The 15,438-nt window shown below is 38.3% G+C and overlaps 3 protein-coding genes and 1 non-coding gene across 7 annotated transcripts; all 4 read right to left on the reverse strand.

Annotated features, from left to right (window-relative positions):
• Positions 1 to 2,939: 2,939 nt before the first annotated feature.
• On the reverse strand, positions 2,940 to 8,113 carry tra2b (transformer 2 beta homolog). 4 transcript variants are annotated; one of them, XM_035676593.1, is made up of 9 exons: positions 7,962 to 8,098; positions 5,820 to 6,079; positions 5,353 to 5,498; positions 5,077 to 5,239; positions 4,683 to 4,871; positions 4,474 to 4,589; positions 3,525 to 3,647; positions 3,341 to 3,411; positions 2,940 to 3,250 (listed from the first exon to the last, which is right to left on the reverse strand). In XM_035676593.1, the coding sequence occupies exons 2-9, from the start codon at positions 5,820 to 5,822 to the stop codon at positions 3,240 to 3,242; spliced, it is 822 nt and encodes a 273-aa protein (XP_035532486.1). In that variant the 5' UTR covers positions 5,823 to 6,079; positions 7,962 to 8,098; the 3' UTR covers positions 2,940 to 3,239. The 4 variants fall into 4 exon arrangements, with proteins under 4 accessions (XP_035532486.1, XP_035532484.1, XP_035532483.1 ...); XM_035676591.1 differs by lacking the exon at positions 5,820 to 6,079 and having other exon boundaries at positions 3,341 to 3,408; positions 7,962 to 8,113; XM_035676590.1 differs by lacking the exon at positions 5,820 to 6,079 and having other exon boundaries at positions 7,962 to 8,113.
• A 1,486-nt stretch (positions 8,114 to 9,599) lies between these two features.
• On the reverse strand, positions 9,600 to 10,838 carry LOC118339378 (high choriolytic enzyme 2). Its single transcript, XM_035676978.1, is given in 7 exon segments — positions 9,600 to 9,613; positions 9,703 to 9,827; positions 9,919 to 9,981; positions 10,057 to 10,266; positions 10,373 to 10,490; positions 10,575 to 10,727; positions 10,811 to 10,838. Coding segments are annotated over 7 exon segments (711 nt in total).
• A 1,393-nt stretch (positions 10,839 to 12,231) lies between these two features.
• LOC118339063 (low choriolytic enzyme) lies at positions 12,232 to 14,450 on the reverse strand. Its single transcript, XM_035676594.1, has 9 exons — positions 13,971 to 14,450; positions 13,837 to 13,879; positions 13,681 to 13,743; positions 13,415 to 13,570; positions 13,186 to 13,303; positions 12,899 to 13,077; positions 12,628 to 12,709; positions 12,426 to 12,550; positions 12,232 to 12,320 (listed from the first exon to the last, which is right to left on the reverse strand). Exons 1-9 carry the CDS (start codon positions 14,028 to 14,030, stop codon positions 12,301 to 12,303), a joined length of 846 nt encoding a protein of 281 aa, XP_035532487.1. The 5' UTR covers positions 14,031 to 14,450; the 3' UTR covers positions 12,232 to 12,300.
• A 121-nt stretch (positions 14,451 to 14,571) lies between these two features.
• Positions 14,572 to 14,644, reverse strand: trnak-uuu. Its single transcript has one exon. It is a non-coding gene; the product is annotated as a tRNA-Lys (tRNA).
• Between the last annotated feature and the right edge of the window lie 794 nt (positions 14,645 to 15,438).

The raw sequence follows: 15,438 nt of genomic DNA on the forward strand, positions 1-15,438 counted from the left end.
CATGGTGAAGGAAAGGGGGGGGAACTGCAGTGCTGATGCATGGATGTGTAGTTTGTACTACACTAGTTACCAAGGGGAGGAGCCTTTTGCCTAAAGCACTTGAGTGTTTCTACATGTGACTCGCCTGTGCCTGGGAACATTACTCACCCTGTAGTGGAAGAGTGCCAGCAGGCAGGAGGTGACCATTCCTCTCCTTGTTTTACGTCAAGTGTGTGAACCAGAGGAATGTCCAAGCTGTGGCTCTATTTACAAAACAAGCTCTTTAGTTACTATTCCTGATGACCATGCTAACACAGTTGTTGCGAGGCACTATGACTGCTGCCAGCTGAGACTCACTCAAAGGGTTTCAAATAAATGGCCCATTCATTTGTGGTGTTCGGCTCTGAATCATTATATGTTGCTTTGCGTCGGATGTATGGATTAAACACATTAAACACTATCGGACTGCAGCATGTAACTTTGTTACTACTTTTATCATTTTACATAGCAGTTTACTTCCCCCCCGCCCCCCCCCCCCCCCTTTTCTAAGTGGATAAACACAAAGCAGATAAAGAATATGACCACACACTCAGGATTTGTTTACATCTCTTCCTGTTAACATGTTATGCCGGATTTGGTCTTTATATGCTGACACACGAAATGATTTCCACTCAGAAAAAGGAAAATGAACAGGAACTGGAGGGGATGTGACATTTAGGGAACACCGAGGGACCTGCTGACCAAAACAAACAACACACACACATACTGTACATGTAGACTTGTGGTGGAAGAGGGAAATAAATCGGCTCATGTAGTTTCCAAGGTGTGGTCAGCTGTGTGACTGGTGTCTTTTCATTGGTATTCCCACTTTCCCCTCTATCTGGACACTCTGGAAGAACTTTGGAGTACCTGATTCATCTTATTTACTGTATTAATTATTTCAAATACCTTCAAGTTTTTTTTTTTAACAGAAAAAAACTCCTTTAAGATTCAATTTATTTCGTCTATAATCAACCAATGCTGATTACCAAAACATAAGAAATACCAGTGAATTAAAACAACCTATAACTACATTCAGTAAAACTAGATTTCAACTGAAGTTAAAATTAAAGCTTACGTACTCCTTCTGAATTTCTGGTCGTACTGGTTATATCCCTTGGCATAAAACAGGGTACTACTACAGGTTAACACATTCCTATTAATATCTAGACTGCCTCAAAGGTCCATTTCTCTCTTATTTTGTGCAATAAACCAAAGTGTGAAGTAACTATTTACTTAGGTATTGCACACAAATACAGTTTTGAGGAACTGGACTTTAAATTATTGTTTCGTGTTATCTTTCTATTTTATTTTATTAACATGCAAAACATGACCTAAAAAAAAACTATAAGATTCAATATCTGGTACACTGAGCTAAACCTAATGCAGTGTAACACAACAGTCCTGCAATAAATCCCCACTTCATCAATAATGAAGTGATATTATAATGCTCAGTTTTATAGAGGTGTTGATTCAATGTTCAGATCATTTTTAGAGGATGTAGTTTGCAGTGCTGTTGAAACCTATTGCATTATACAGAGCCGTTTGTTATTTAATCTACCCTTGTTGATATAAATGACACAGACAGAATAATAGAAACACCTGTTAGTATAACGCAATACAGTTTACCAGCACCGCAAACGGCATCCTCCAAAATGAGCACGCAGTTGAATCACCACCTCTATAAAACAGTTTCAACAAAAACAGAATTATAACCTTCATGAAAAGGAGGATTTATTGGAAGACTGCATTTGTTTTGGCTACGTGTACATAATAAACTGGCAGTGTGATGTATATTACTGTATAAGTAAGCAAAACACCTTTATAATTGCTAATACTATTATACTTGTATTTAAAAGGTTAGTTCACTCAAATTACAAAAAAAAAAAAAAAACATTTTCAATGCTGTGAGCACCACAAATGAAATCCTGGAGAAATACAACAAAAATATCTGCATGGTTTGAGCTCACTAGAGGAAAGTGAGAATTTATATTGTATATGTACTATATATATATATATACACACAAATAAAGCAAGTCGGCCATTAAAGCCTACGTTTAACGCATTTCTTTAAATTGAAGTTGAGCTTTTTTTCCCCCACCAATAGAAAAAATGGATAAATTACAATAAACTAACATTCCAGTAAGTACACACAGTTGATCATGTTGTACTAAGCTGTCTATCATGGACGCTGGAACAAGTTTGGTCCCCTTTGCGGCCAGTAGGGGTAGATGTGGGACTTACTTGCCTCACAGATTCTGCCTGGCAGTTCTTTGCACATGTTGAGTGGTAGTTTAAAGACAGAGTACTGAAATGTACTTGTTGAGCTGCATTTACTAATGGAATGGTCATCTTCTTTAATTTGTTCAAAGACTGGTTTAAACTTGTGCCCGTCTGACTGATAAGCATCAGCATTTACACTACAGATTTATAGCTTCCATTCAGGGGAATATATAGTAAATATAAATATATAGCCCAATAATTAAACTGAATTACCAATCATTATTATTTAAACTGCTGAGAAATTCGGAGAGGATGTGGGTAAAGATTAAAAGATATGGAACCAGGATAAGGTAATACGTATCTTTCTTAATATTCTCCCAGGGGTTATTAGATGAGCTGGAACTTTACTAACGCAGTTCAGTTAAATAAATCGTGTTAAAAGTTAATATTTAGCAATGTGCTGTTTCCAGGTAGTTATGTTATGATTTACAAATGCTTAACTGGTAGCTTGGATACATTTAGTCATTTGTCACCATTCATTTACTTGCTGATTCGACAGTTTAACAGCAGCCCTCCAATTCGATTTAATTATTAAAGCTGAGAGAACTAAAGAATCTGTTAAAAAATGAGCACACAGCAACGCGATAAGATAAAGGCTTTAATACACCCTTGTCTGTAAGGAAGGACATGAGTCAAAATGAAAAAGTGCATCTCCCTTTTAATCTGTTCCAAGATTAATTTTCACTCCATTTGTATACAAAAAAAAATTAAAACATTTATATATAATTTACGGCAGATGTTGCCTGTACATTTAAAATTAGGGGGGGGGGCAGCTTGATTCATGTCAAATGACACTGCTTCACAACTGATATTAGTATACATTTACTGCTAATGTACAATAGCAAACAGAAGAAAGAAGATCTATTCCGAAATCAATCATACCACTCAGAAACATTTCCTGTCTGTGCTTGGGAAGAGGAGGGGCTTGACAGAAACACTCAATAGCGACCTGTGAAACAAAGCAAGAGTCATTAGATGAACCCAAACACATTGCAACCACTTTTTGATGCATCAGTGAAAGTTCATGAGAAGGACTCACGGGGAGAATAAGACCGTGATCTGGACCTAGACCTGTAAGCCCCTCTGTAGTATGGTGAAGGAGATCGCCTTCTGAAACAAGACAATATTAACAGTTTTCTTTCGAGGGTATTTTAAAAAACACTGAACAGGGCACTACGATACCACAATGTGCAGGATTACTGCTGTAACACTGAGACAATCACCTGTATGATCTGTAGTAGTCCCTGTCGTCATAGCGATCATAGCCGCCTCTGTCGTATCCGCGGTCATATCCACGGTCGTAGTCACGCGAGTAGCGTCGAGGACCACTTGGACCACCTCCACCACTACACAGAGGACGATACGAAGATTACATTTAGTTTAGGTTTCCTATTTCACAATTAAATTAATTTATTTTTACAATTTCAATTTAATTTAAGAAGACAACTCCATTTAACGGCTCCTCTCTTTCACCTAATGTAGTGTTATTTCTACCTGACAACAGTCAGCAATTTCTGTCTCTGAGTATGTCGTGACATTACAGCTCTGGAGGAAGTGATTACCCACCTCTGATGCTACTCTTTTATAATTACACAGCTACATTTGTCACTTTATTTAGAAGACCAGTGTGTAGGATATGGTGGCATCTAGCGATGTAGTTTCAGACTGCATCACCCTCCACTTCCCAGCACAAAGGAGAAAGTATGATGGCTGGAAAACATACAAATGCCCCTATCTAGAGCCAGTGTTTGGTTTGTCTGCTCTGGGCTACTGTAGAAAACCAGTGGTTCAACATGGAGACATCCATAATCGGTGACCTTGTAGATATAAAAGGCAACGAAAACATAACTAGTCGAATTTCCAGGTGATTATAAACTGATGAAAACATACTTATAGATATTAATATCCCATTCCGGTATTAAATTCTCCTAAAGTTACACACACATTAAAGTGAATTAAAGGGTAACCAATTGATTCAAGACCACTGTTACCAGATCTTGTCTCTATTCTTTTTGTTGCTTAACAAAGATAAGCATTTGTCTTTATCTTTGATGGGTTAGATCTACAATTTATACTAAAAACACCTAAACAAACAATCAGATCTTATTTACTAAGTGGAGGCACTGGGTTTTGTTTTACCTGTCTAATGAAACACTGTTTCAGATGGCTTACTATGTGGGTCGGCCCATGTAGATTCCAGGGGTTGGGGTGTGAGGTCTTTTTGTAATGGAGAAGTCCACCCTGATCCTACGACCATCCAGCTCCATGCCATTGGCTCGTTCCTTTGCCTGACAGTGAACAAACATATAAATGACCTCTAAAGACCCAGAAAACACAAAAACAGGTCTGAAAGGAGCATTTGTCAACTCATATTCTTATACCTCTTTAGCGTCATCTTTGTTCTCGAAGTAAACAAAAGCGAAGCCCCTGGAGCGCCTTGACTGCTGGTCATACACAATAGAGACATCCGCCAGGGGGCCATATTTAGAGAAGACTTCCCTCAGATCCCTCTCTGTGGTGTACAAGCTCAGGCCAAACACTCCCAGGCAACAGTTCGGATCTGGATTAGCCTGCAATTTTAAAGCTATTAAGGTTCTGGTATGATCATACACTTTGATGTAACAAACCATTTGACTCCTTCATACTCAACAAAATGAAGTTCCTTTATTAGTAAATAAAGATTATAAGGATAAATAATATAATATGAAGGATGAACTCAGGCAAAGCTTATTGACTTTTAGAACATTGTACCCACAAGGGCCATTGAGTACTTACACGGTTGCCGATGTGCCTGCGGCGGTTGGACATCGGTGAGCGGCTATGGCTCCTGCGCCGGCGCTCTCCACTGTAGGACCTACTGTGAGATCGACGGCGATAGGACCTTGAGCGGGAGCGAGATCGGCTATAGTGTCTGCGTGAGCCACGGTGGGAATGGGACCTGTGCAAACAAAACACTCCATTCACTTTGGTTCTACGGTCACTCACACCAAATTGCTCTGCATCAGCTTCAAAAGACGAGACAAGCATCTACATTTCCAGAATTTAACTCACCCAGACTTCGACCTGGACCGAGATCGAGACTTAGAGCGGGAGTGGCGGGACCCTTCTTTTGAACGGGCAGGCGAGCGAGCCGGGGAGCGGCTTGCAGACTTCCCTGAGCCCCGTGGACTCACGCTCCTGGATGCAGAGCGAGACTCCTGAACGAACCACACACACACCAACACGCCTCTTATCAGCACCAGGACAAATGGAGAAATTTGCCTGAATATTTATATGTAGTAAAGAATGAAAACTATCCTGTGAAAAGCACAGAAAAGAGCAAAATCTAGGAGTGTGGATTAGGAATGCAGGGTTTTGTAGCCATGGATAATATGACATCAATATGATTACATTAATCAATACATTTGTTTACGTGATTAAAAACAGAAATTTGTCAGTTGTGTAAAAATTGTAATGATTTAAACTAATGTGTGTGTTGTATTCAATAACAAGAACATGCACGCATTTGACAAACAGACCATAAAATTACTTAGCACAGTGACCTTATCCAGATTACTTCCTTAACTTCATTTCTGTAACTTCATTACTTCACATTATTCTTCTTTCTTCAATTGTCTTACTTCTTCTTACTTCCCCCATCTCACACACTGCCCATACTTCTTCCCTCCTCATGTTTTAGCATGCATTCAACAATTCAGCTTCACACATCTGAGCTTCATATTATTGAAAATAAAGTAGACATGAGACTTCTTCCGTATTTTCTTCGTCCAACCTTAACCTTTATGAAAAAGAAAAGGATGAAGAATATATGACTGCAATTAAAACTGCACCCTCATTCAACTTTTAATGTGTTATTACGATTTTATGACATGCATGGGAATGTTTAAGACCACATAATACAAATATTAAATATTAGTTGTATAAATATTTCACTTTCAGTGGTTCTACATTCACTGTTATGTCCTATGGGCCACTTTCAGTTAGAAGTCTCTGAAGCATCTTAAGTTAACATTAATAAAGAAAGATGACGCCAAAACATATGAACACACATTCATCTAATATTTTACATTCTGGTTGTATGTATCTTAACACTTTAGTAGGATGTCAGACACACAAGGTTGCCTGCATCAGGATTATTCTACCATTCATATTCACAATAAGGTATAAAATAATTAAATTGAATATTATTTTCATTTTTAATACATTGTGTTCCTTCTTAAATCCTACTGACATAATTTCTGTAAAGTGGCCTCTAAGGCATAAAAGTGCATACCACTGAATGTGAATGATACCAACTCAAAATTGAATAAATCTAGACTTAAGGCAGCCCCCAAACGACCTCAAGATGCTGCCACTCATTTGTATTGACTTGCATCATTAGCACTGATCTTCAGCACAAAGCTGTAGATATACCAAAACATAAAACACATAAACATATACTCATTGTGGCCTTGTATTGTTCACTTAATTAAACAAAAACAAAAAAATCATGGGTGTAAGCCACATAATTATATAAAAATGACTGAATAAACTGTGCAGCTATATTCTAGAGAAAACTGCCTCCATGTACTTGTGATAGACTAAATTACAACATGTTCTGTAGATTATCACACTGTGAAGTTGATTATTGATTATTTTAACACAAAACAAGCACCCCGTCCAGATACATACAGAAACAAAATAAGTCAAAGACCAGTATATGGGGTTTTTAATCCACAGTAAATTGTTTTATTAAACATATAAACAGGTTTTTGGTACCACTGTGTTGCTAAGATATAACATGTGCAAGTTAATGCAGATGAATAAGCAGAAATCTTGAGGTCGTTCGTTTTAAAAATCAAACAGGGCCACAATGATTAACACCATTATGTCGTTTCGAGTTACACAAGTTACCACGCCCAAAATGAGAAATCATAATAATAATAATATTGTAATAATTAATTTTAGCAAACGTAAATTCACATCACTCAATCGAGATATTGTTTACTGTCTCAAAATGCATAAAACAAATACAAAATTAAAAACTGTTAAATCAATTTCATCTGCAGAATGAAGCTAATGTCGACATAGAAAACTATATTTCCTTCAGGTTATCTAGGTTTCTGCACACAGTCCGTCTGCACAGCTACATATAATATATATAATATATATAATATATTTATTCAAGGTGTTTTAACACATCTGCCCGCTTTAACAACGCTTTAAGCCCACACAGCTGACATTAAACTGGATACACACTTAATGTTAACGATGCACATTAAAGAAACCTTGACTGTGCACAGTTTTAAGAGCAGGTTTAGCTGTCTGACTGAAGTTTGCATCGTGTTTTCTGCTTTCAGTAACAACAACACAGACGAGGCCTGCAGCTACCATCTGCGAGCTAGCGTTAGCCAGCCAGCTATGTGTTATTAGTTACCGTAGTAATGTGCTGCACACTGCTCATTTAAGCAAATTAAAACGGCATGCTATGATAAATCATAAATAATAATAACAAATGATTATTTCCGGATGCGTATTCCCCCCTGAGAGAGTTGAGCTAGCTAGCTAACGACAGCCAACACTGACTGCTTTCACTTCCAGACAAACGAGTCGTTCATTAAAACTTTAGCTCAATAAAATAAAAACTGTACGATAAGAGCATCCACAAAGCTCATACGTACCCGTCCGCCGTAACCTTTGTCGTTTTCGCTCATTTTGAGTGACACTGGCTATATTGAAATGACAGATTAATTTTTTTTAAAGCTAACCAGCTATCTACAATGTGTCTATGCTACGTGTGTGTGTGTGTGTGTTTGTGGTGTGTTGTTGTGTGTTGTGTGTGTGTGTGTTGTGTGTGTGTGCTCTCTACACCCCCTTCCCATATCCCCATCGCTGGGTATGGATATTTGTTATGATAGCTGAGGGGGTACATGACCATAATAAGCAATTTCATTTTTTTCCCCCAGATTGCATTAATATAGTTTCTTTTAGCTTTAAACAAAAAAGTTGCAGTCTGCCATTCCAGTGAGTGTCAGTAGAAGAGGAGACAGCAAGATATAATATGACATGGATATTTTATAAAAGGTGCAGAAATGATTTCAGTTGTAAGAAATCAATGTTTCCATTCTGGCTTTAATAAGATAAGATTCTAATAGTCCCACAATGTGAAATATCCAATCTTACAGCAGCAAGTGGGACAGAGAAAAAAAAACAGATATAAAGACAGTAAGAGTATGAAAATATAATATAATATAATATAATATAAACACTGTACAAGAGAAAAAACATGTTGCTGTGAAAAAGGAGAATCTAACTGCATGTTTTTATTTGTACATAAGACACCAACTTTGTTAAGTGTATATATTTAAGGGCATTTTATGAAATTATTATAGTATTTCATACTATAGTATGAAGAAATATTTCTTAAAAGATGTACCCTTCTACCAGCCACTGTTTCATCATGTTTTTTTCTCACCTGGAAGCCAAGAAGAAAGATTTTTTTTAACACCTTGTCAGCAGCTATGAATGCATGCCATCAACACCCCAGCACAGAGCGGCCTGTTCCTGTTATCTGTTCTTTACCGTGTTTCTTGGCCTTTCCTCTTTTTCCTCTACCACTGCAGCTGTATTTAGCAAGTGAAGAGCAGAAAACTGATGCCTCGGACAGAAAAACACCCCAAACACAAGGGGACTTTGTTTCTGTTTCATTTCATTTGTCTGATTTTAAATTCCTGAAACTCATAGGGTTCAGTGCTGTGGAAGGTTTATGTTTTAATAAAACCCTAAATCATTGTACATGAGTAAATGCACGTTAAGAGATCTGTCACTTTCACGCAGATCTGAACAGAAAACAATAATCTTGTCAGACTGAAATTCACCTGAAAGCAGTATCAGGTGTGATGTGAGAAAACAGACCATTCCTTAATCTTACTGTTGCATTTTCTTTATTTGAAGTGAGCAGAAGCCGAGAAGGACGCAGAAAATGGAACAAACTGATTCAGATAATGGTAGTGGCAGGCATATAAATATGTATCACAGTGCTGATAGTAGATATTAGAGAGAAATGCAGCTTTCAGCTCTTACTCATCCCTTTATTTGCACCGTATCACACTTTTAATTGCAGATTGTACTCAGAACTGACTGAGCACAATCTAAAAGTGCAGACTAGAACTTGTAATAATAATTAAAAAAAACTAATAGAGAAAAAGGGTATAGCTATAAAGTTATACCAGAAGTTATAATGAACCATTTTCCACATCTGACATGATGAGATTTTAACAGAACATGTGTGAAAATGAGTGTAACACCCTGGATTCCAGTTACTCGTTGGCACCTGTAGTGGGGAGCAGAAAGAAAATAAATCAATCATTTTTAATGTAAGAAATATTTTTTTCCAGCCAGTATATGTGTAAGTTCACCTACCACAGTTATATAGGACATTTATTTTATGAAGGTCTAGCATACTGGGCCCATCTCGCTGGCCAATGGGAATGTAAGGATCTGGTTTGGGGATTATTGTTGGTCCACCATCCTCAGAGAAGGCGTATCTGGATGAAAGATGCACAAAGTAAACAGTATTGTGACGCCCCAGTAACACACGCAAAAGCTATAATTATGTTGCTGAAGAGAGCAGCTCACCTTCCATAATGCATCACAGAGCTGTAGTCATATGGACTGTTGAGATTGTTTGTCACCTGTTTCCTGAAGTTATGCATTTGTTCTGTCAAAACAATAAAGATAAGGGACATAACCAACCAAGACTGGGATTGCAGCAACATGATGTCGGGTGGTGATAATTCATCCTAACCTGGAATGATGTTTTTCCACACAATCGAGACATAATGGTCTCGGTCTGAGCGAGACTGCTCATGTACAAAGCCGAGGGCGTGCATGAACTCATGGGCAGCCACTCCTGACCACATGCACCCAGGAGTCTGCAGCGACAGGGTCTGACTTCCTCCAGTCTGCCCCAGAAACGACCAACAACTTGGGGTGCAGAACAGAAATGATGTGTCATCATAACAATGCAAAATCTCCGCACAAGAATTGTGTACAGAGTCACGTAAAAGCCACATGTAGCAGTCACACTCACCCGTATCTAGGCTGGATGTCAAGGAAGTTGCCTTCATGAGTGCGGGGAACAAATTTAATACATGTTCCAGAGGAAATGTCCTGCATCCCATTTTCTATGGTGATTCTGTCCATGTCGTCTACCGTAAAAAAACAAAAACAAAATGTGAGTTAAACAGAAAGCTTTGGTCTCCCAATCCCTCCATACATCTGTGGATATATACCATATAGTGGAGAGAGGATGAAGGGCACGTAAACAAATCCATCGATTGATTTAGGCCACAGACAGGCGTTGCCAGGGCAGGTTATGGCACTCCGTATGTATGAGGTGGCAATATCTCCCTCTCTGAATGACAGTCCTCTGGGGGATTGCAACCCTGATGAGAAAAAACATTTACCTCAGTCCAGCCTACAGTATAGTAAAAAAAAAAAATCACTTCCATTATATATAATTACTCACTCCTATTGACTAACAGGATTTGATCCATTGTGTTCATTTCATCACGGTCTGTAATTTCATCTGAACACAAAAACAAATAGATTTTTTTTTTTACGCAATCAGAATTATCATAAAAATATTATTTACATGCATGTATAAGTTACTTTTTTCCAGGAGCCTACCTGAGTATTTCCTTTTCAACCTTACTTTCCCCTCATGTACTCCGGTAGAATTCTGCAATACAAAAGTGCATTTATGTTGCAAAGCACGACAAAGAGCAAAAAAAAAAAAAGGGGCATCTGCTCAAAAATATTTCTCTTGATACTGACCTTAACAGGTAGAGTATCTGCCTGGGTCAGCAAGCCAAACAAGATACCCAGAAGGATCATGGTAGAATGCATTCTTGTGTTTCAGATTGGTAACACCCTTTTCAATCTGCAGTCTTTCAAAGCAACAGCTAAATGAACTCCTCACCTCCTCTGATATCTATATACCCACTTCTCCTCCAGCGCTCCGTACTGATTGGGCACATATTCTGTGATGAAGCACGATTAAGACCCCTCATCATCCGCCATATGTAATTTACTCAAGTCCACTGCTGATCCGTAACAGGTGGTCCTGATGTTGACCTTCACGCGTGCCCTGTACTTAATGCAGTGCGTGTTACGATTCAGCACTTTCAGAAATGAGACACTTAAAGGTGTTTTGCTGTTGGTCGTGCTACAACTCAGCAGTTGCGACCGGGAGAATAACCGTCCACCCAGTCCAGCAGACCAGCAATTTGTGCCTGACTGTACTGCCAACCAGTGATTTTGTGATAGCTGATAACTGTCTTGACAACGATCATTTGGTCACATAGTTAAATATATAAAAACAAAACCTTATCCTTCTCCAAATATCATTTTTATCCCTATCAAGGGGCCAATTTAAAGAGCAAGACTGAGGAAAGTGTTGGCAGTTGAGGAAATCTTGCCTCCATGGTCACTGCAAGTGTCTTTGAAGGGTGCGTGGTTTTCAAGCCTTCAAGTCTTTTCATTCCACAAGCTAGAATTCAGGTAAGTGTTTTCTTCAGTCTTCCTCTGAATAAAACTATTTCTCCTTTATCTATTGTGAATGTGATTGTATTAGTCATCTTCAAAAGCCTTATTTTACTGTAGTATTATGTATGAAAGCATGCGTGCAAGTAGTATATTTTCTTCAAGTTCAAGTCATCTCTTGCTGATTCATTAAATTGCTTATGTTGTATATATTAAGTGGAAAGGGACACTTGGATGACAAATTCAAACTCTCTATTGTTCTTTATCTTTCCTACACAAAATTTAACACCATCATACTGACTCACTTTCTCAACGCCAGCTACGTGATCTTTAAAACACACAGGACAGCATGCACACCGAGGAAATGCTGATAGAAAGCTTGAATCAATCTTTATTTAAATTGTCTCCATGATTTAGCATCAGTTTATTATGTTAGATTTCAGTACATTCCTGTTTCACATCAGTTCAGTTTGGTTAGTAATCATCCGCGTCACCTGCAGAGAGAGACAGAGAGAATCACAGATCTGACAAAGAGTGTCATCTATACCATTATTAGCTCTGAAATAATGGAGGTTAGTTGATTCTGTTTTGGTACTGACCACACTGATAAAGCTTGTTGATTTTCAGCTTGTCAATGTGGCTGAGAGTCGAAGTCTGGCCCAGCTTTATGTTCTTGCTGTTTTTAGGAACGATGGTTGGCTCTCCATCTTGAGAGTAGGCATACCTAAACGCACACATTTCATTATAATACATAAGCCACATTAAACTATACTGAGTGATCTACATCAAATTATCACTTACATCCCAAAGTGCATGATTGAGGCATAGTCGTATGGTAGGTCCATACTGTCTGTCTTGAATTTCTCAAAGTTCCTCACCCGATCTGTTGGATATTCAAAAACATTTTATAGTTAATATTTATGAGCCTTAATTTAGATTTGTGCTGTTTTTTGTGTACTATGTGTAAAGCACTTTACATCTTTGGTATGGTAGTTATAAATATTCTTTAATTTACCATTTGAGGAGATCTCATTCCCCAATGCCCCACCCCTTCCTGCCCCTTTGAAATTACCCCTCCAAATGTTTGGCCACATGATGGTGACATAGTTGTCCCGGTCAAAGCGAGACTGCTCGTGCACAAAGCCCAGGGCATGCATGAATTCATGGGAAACCACTCCAATCTGGAGGCAGTTGGGGCTCTGGAGAGACACAGTCTGTCTTCCACCACGCGAACCAAGGTAGGACCAACACCTGGATTATTCAAAATTAAAGGTTTATCCATTTGAGTTCAACTCATACTTCTAACAAACATTAAAAAACTGCTATAAAAGACAACCAACATGATCAAACTTTCCTCACCCAGACTTTGGCTGGATGTCGATGTAGTCTCGCTGGTGAGTCCGAGGAACAAACCGCACACAGGTACCTTTCTCTATGTTTTCCATCCCTTTCTTTATCAGCTTTGTCTCCGTTTCGGCTGTTCATTTAAAAGTTTAGACAGAGTAAATTGTATAAATCATCAAATAGAAAGTTGGTGAGTCTCAAACAAGTATGGGTCTGTAATGTTATGCATTGAACACGTACGTACAGTAATCAGGTGAGAGCATATATGCAACATAGACATGTCCATCCACTGACTTAGACCAGAGGCAGCTACGAGCGAAGCAGACTTTGGCACGCCTTCCAGCAGTAACAGCAATGTCTCCCTCTCTGAGACTGGTAGTGCCGTCTATCATTCGAGAAGCTGAGACAGAAATTTGGGGGGAATTAAACAATCCCACATAGTGCAACAGGAGCTTATTTGCTGCAGTATCTTGTGCAAAATGCTAAATAATTAAATAGTTTGCAACTTACCATGAAACTCATTGGCTTTTATGATTTCATCCATTGCTGTCCTATCGCCATGCTCTTCACGTTCTTAAAACGACAAAGAGTTTTTTAGTCAGTGTGCGTGTTTTTAAGACGGTCACGCTTACATTAACGCTGAAATAAAATCCAAATTGTATTTACCTTTAAAGCCGATGGGGCCCCATTTTGGGCTGAATAAAAACTTCTGCAATAAAAAAAACAGACCACTTTTTAGGCAATCCTGTTGCAGTTTGTTGTTGAACTTACAGTCCCACTCCAGCCCCGTGCATATTTACCTGAGCATGTATGGCCGAGATACAGGTGGAAACCACGCACAAGAGGATAATCCGCTCCATCTTTGCCAGTCAGATATGTCTTCAGTGTTGCCATTTCACCTGTACTAACACCTAGCTTTATAGGTGTCCCCTGTCTCTGTCCCAAGATAATACCCATGATTATCTCAGGTAAATTACAGGGATACTGTTATTTGTTTGTGAGTGAGTTTAATCCCCAAATTAGTTTGATTGTTTCATAAACAACAACTCCAACAGCAGGATAATGTGAGGTCTCACTGAGTGTAATAACAGCTCCACTTCAATGACTAGCTTTAAATTAAATGGTTTAATGTTTGGCACAGGTTTGGGTCAATTTTAGGCTTTAGTTGTCTCATACGTTTACCAGGAGTGCTGTTTTCTTTCTACTGAAGCTAAGATTACCAACAGTTGACATGTTGAGCTGCTAATTTCAAATGATACATAACTCACGCAAAATCCACGTGTTAATAACATATTCTCTCAAACTGTTATTCATTAGTTGTATCATTGTGTTGTCACAATAAAAGAATAATAAATTAAAAAAACTCTCATTTTCTATATATTGCAAAAACAAAAACATTGACGCCCGAACAGGGACTTGAACCCTGGACCCTCAGATTAAAAGTCTGATGCTCTACCGACTGAGCTATCCGGGCGCTCTGAAATCAACGTGGCCTGATATCATTCTTAAAAATCCCTTATGTAATTTTTATTATTTAAACTTAATTAAACAAAAGTCAGTTCATGCAAAATTTCCTATAATAACACTATAAGTTAAATAGAAATAAATAAGTTAGATAAACCATATTTAATGTCAATATTCCTATTTTTCAGCCAATGTTTCCCACTAAATAGTGCAACTTTAAATAAACAATGATGCAGTTCAGTGCAACTACAATGCTGATAATGTTGTTGCATGATGACAAACTATGGGTTTGCCATGAGTTTGATGGATTCTAACCATTTTAAATTCAGCATTTAAGTGGTTTTTCTTAATAAGTCTGACACAGACGGTGCAGTGAGTGCTGTATTGTACCTCTTCATAAGGCTAATAGAAAGATTAAGTCACTCAACTTGCATCTTTATAGTCACACAGTTGACAACATTTTGGCCAATGAACAGCATTAATATGCATCTTTTAACTTTGCATCCCAACACTTAAATGATAAAAAAAATCAAACAAATGTTCAATGAAGCACAGTCACCAGCCTCGTGGCACATCTCTCTGGTAATATGCAACAACTTCATGAGTCTGTTCTCACTTGCAGTACCAAAGAAACTGAGCGGAGAGCGGATTTGATGGTGGAAAAAACTGAAGCCGTTGAGTGGTTGCAGGAAATGGGGTCCTCGCTACAAAGAGAAAAAGTGCCTTTCTGAGCAGCTGAATGGTCAAACCTGCTGCAATCCGGTTAATGTAGCGCATGAGAATGACTTGCATACAAAAATGTTG

This window comes from Morone saxatilis, unplaced genomic scaffold (genome assembly GCF_004916995.1).
Source record: "Morone saxatilis isolate NCDOM2014 unplaced genomic scaffold, NCSU_SB_2.0 Contig5, whole genome shotgun sequence".
Taxonomy (NCBI): domain Eukaryota; kingdom Metazoa; phylum Chordata; class Actinopteri; family Moronidae; genus Morone; species Morone saxatilis.

Coding starts and splice junctions, on each gene's coding strand:
- tra2b (XM_035676590.1), bottom strand. CDS start 7,994: ATGAGCGAAAACGACAAAGGTTACGGCGGACGG. Junction 5,499..7,961: donor ACAAAGGTTACGGCGGACGG/GTACGTATGAGC, acceptor TGGTTCGTTCAG/GAGTCTCGCTCTGCATCCAG. Junction 3,648..4,473: donor TACATGGGCCGACCCACATA/GTAAGCCATCTG, acceptor TCCTCTGTGTAG/TGGTGGAGGTGGTCCAAGTG.
- LOC118339063 (XM_035676594.1), bottom strand. CDS start 14,030: ATGGAGCGGATTATCCTCTTGTGCGTGGTTTCCACCTGTATCTCGGCC. Junction 13,744..13,836: donor GGGCCCCATCGGCTTTAAAG/GTAAATACAATT, acceptor TGTCGTTTTAAG/AACGTGAAGAGCATGGCGAT. Junction 12,710..12,898: donor GTGGCCAAACATTTGGAGGG/GTAATTTCAAAG, acceptor AATATCCAACAG/ATCGGGTGAGGAACTTTGAG.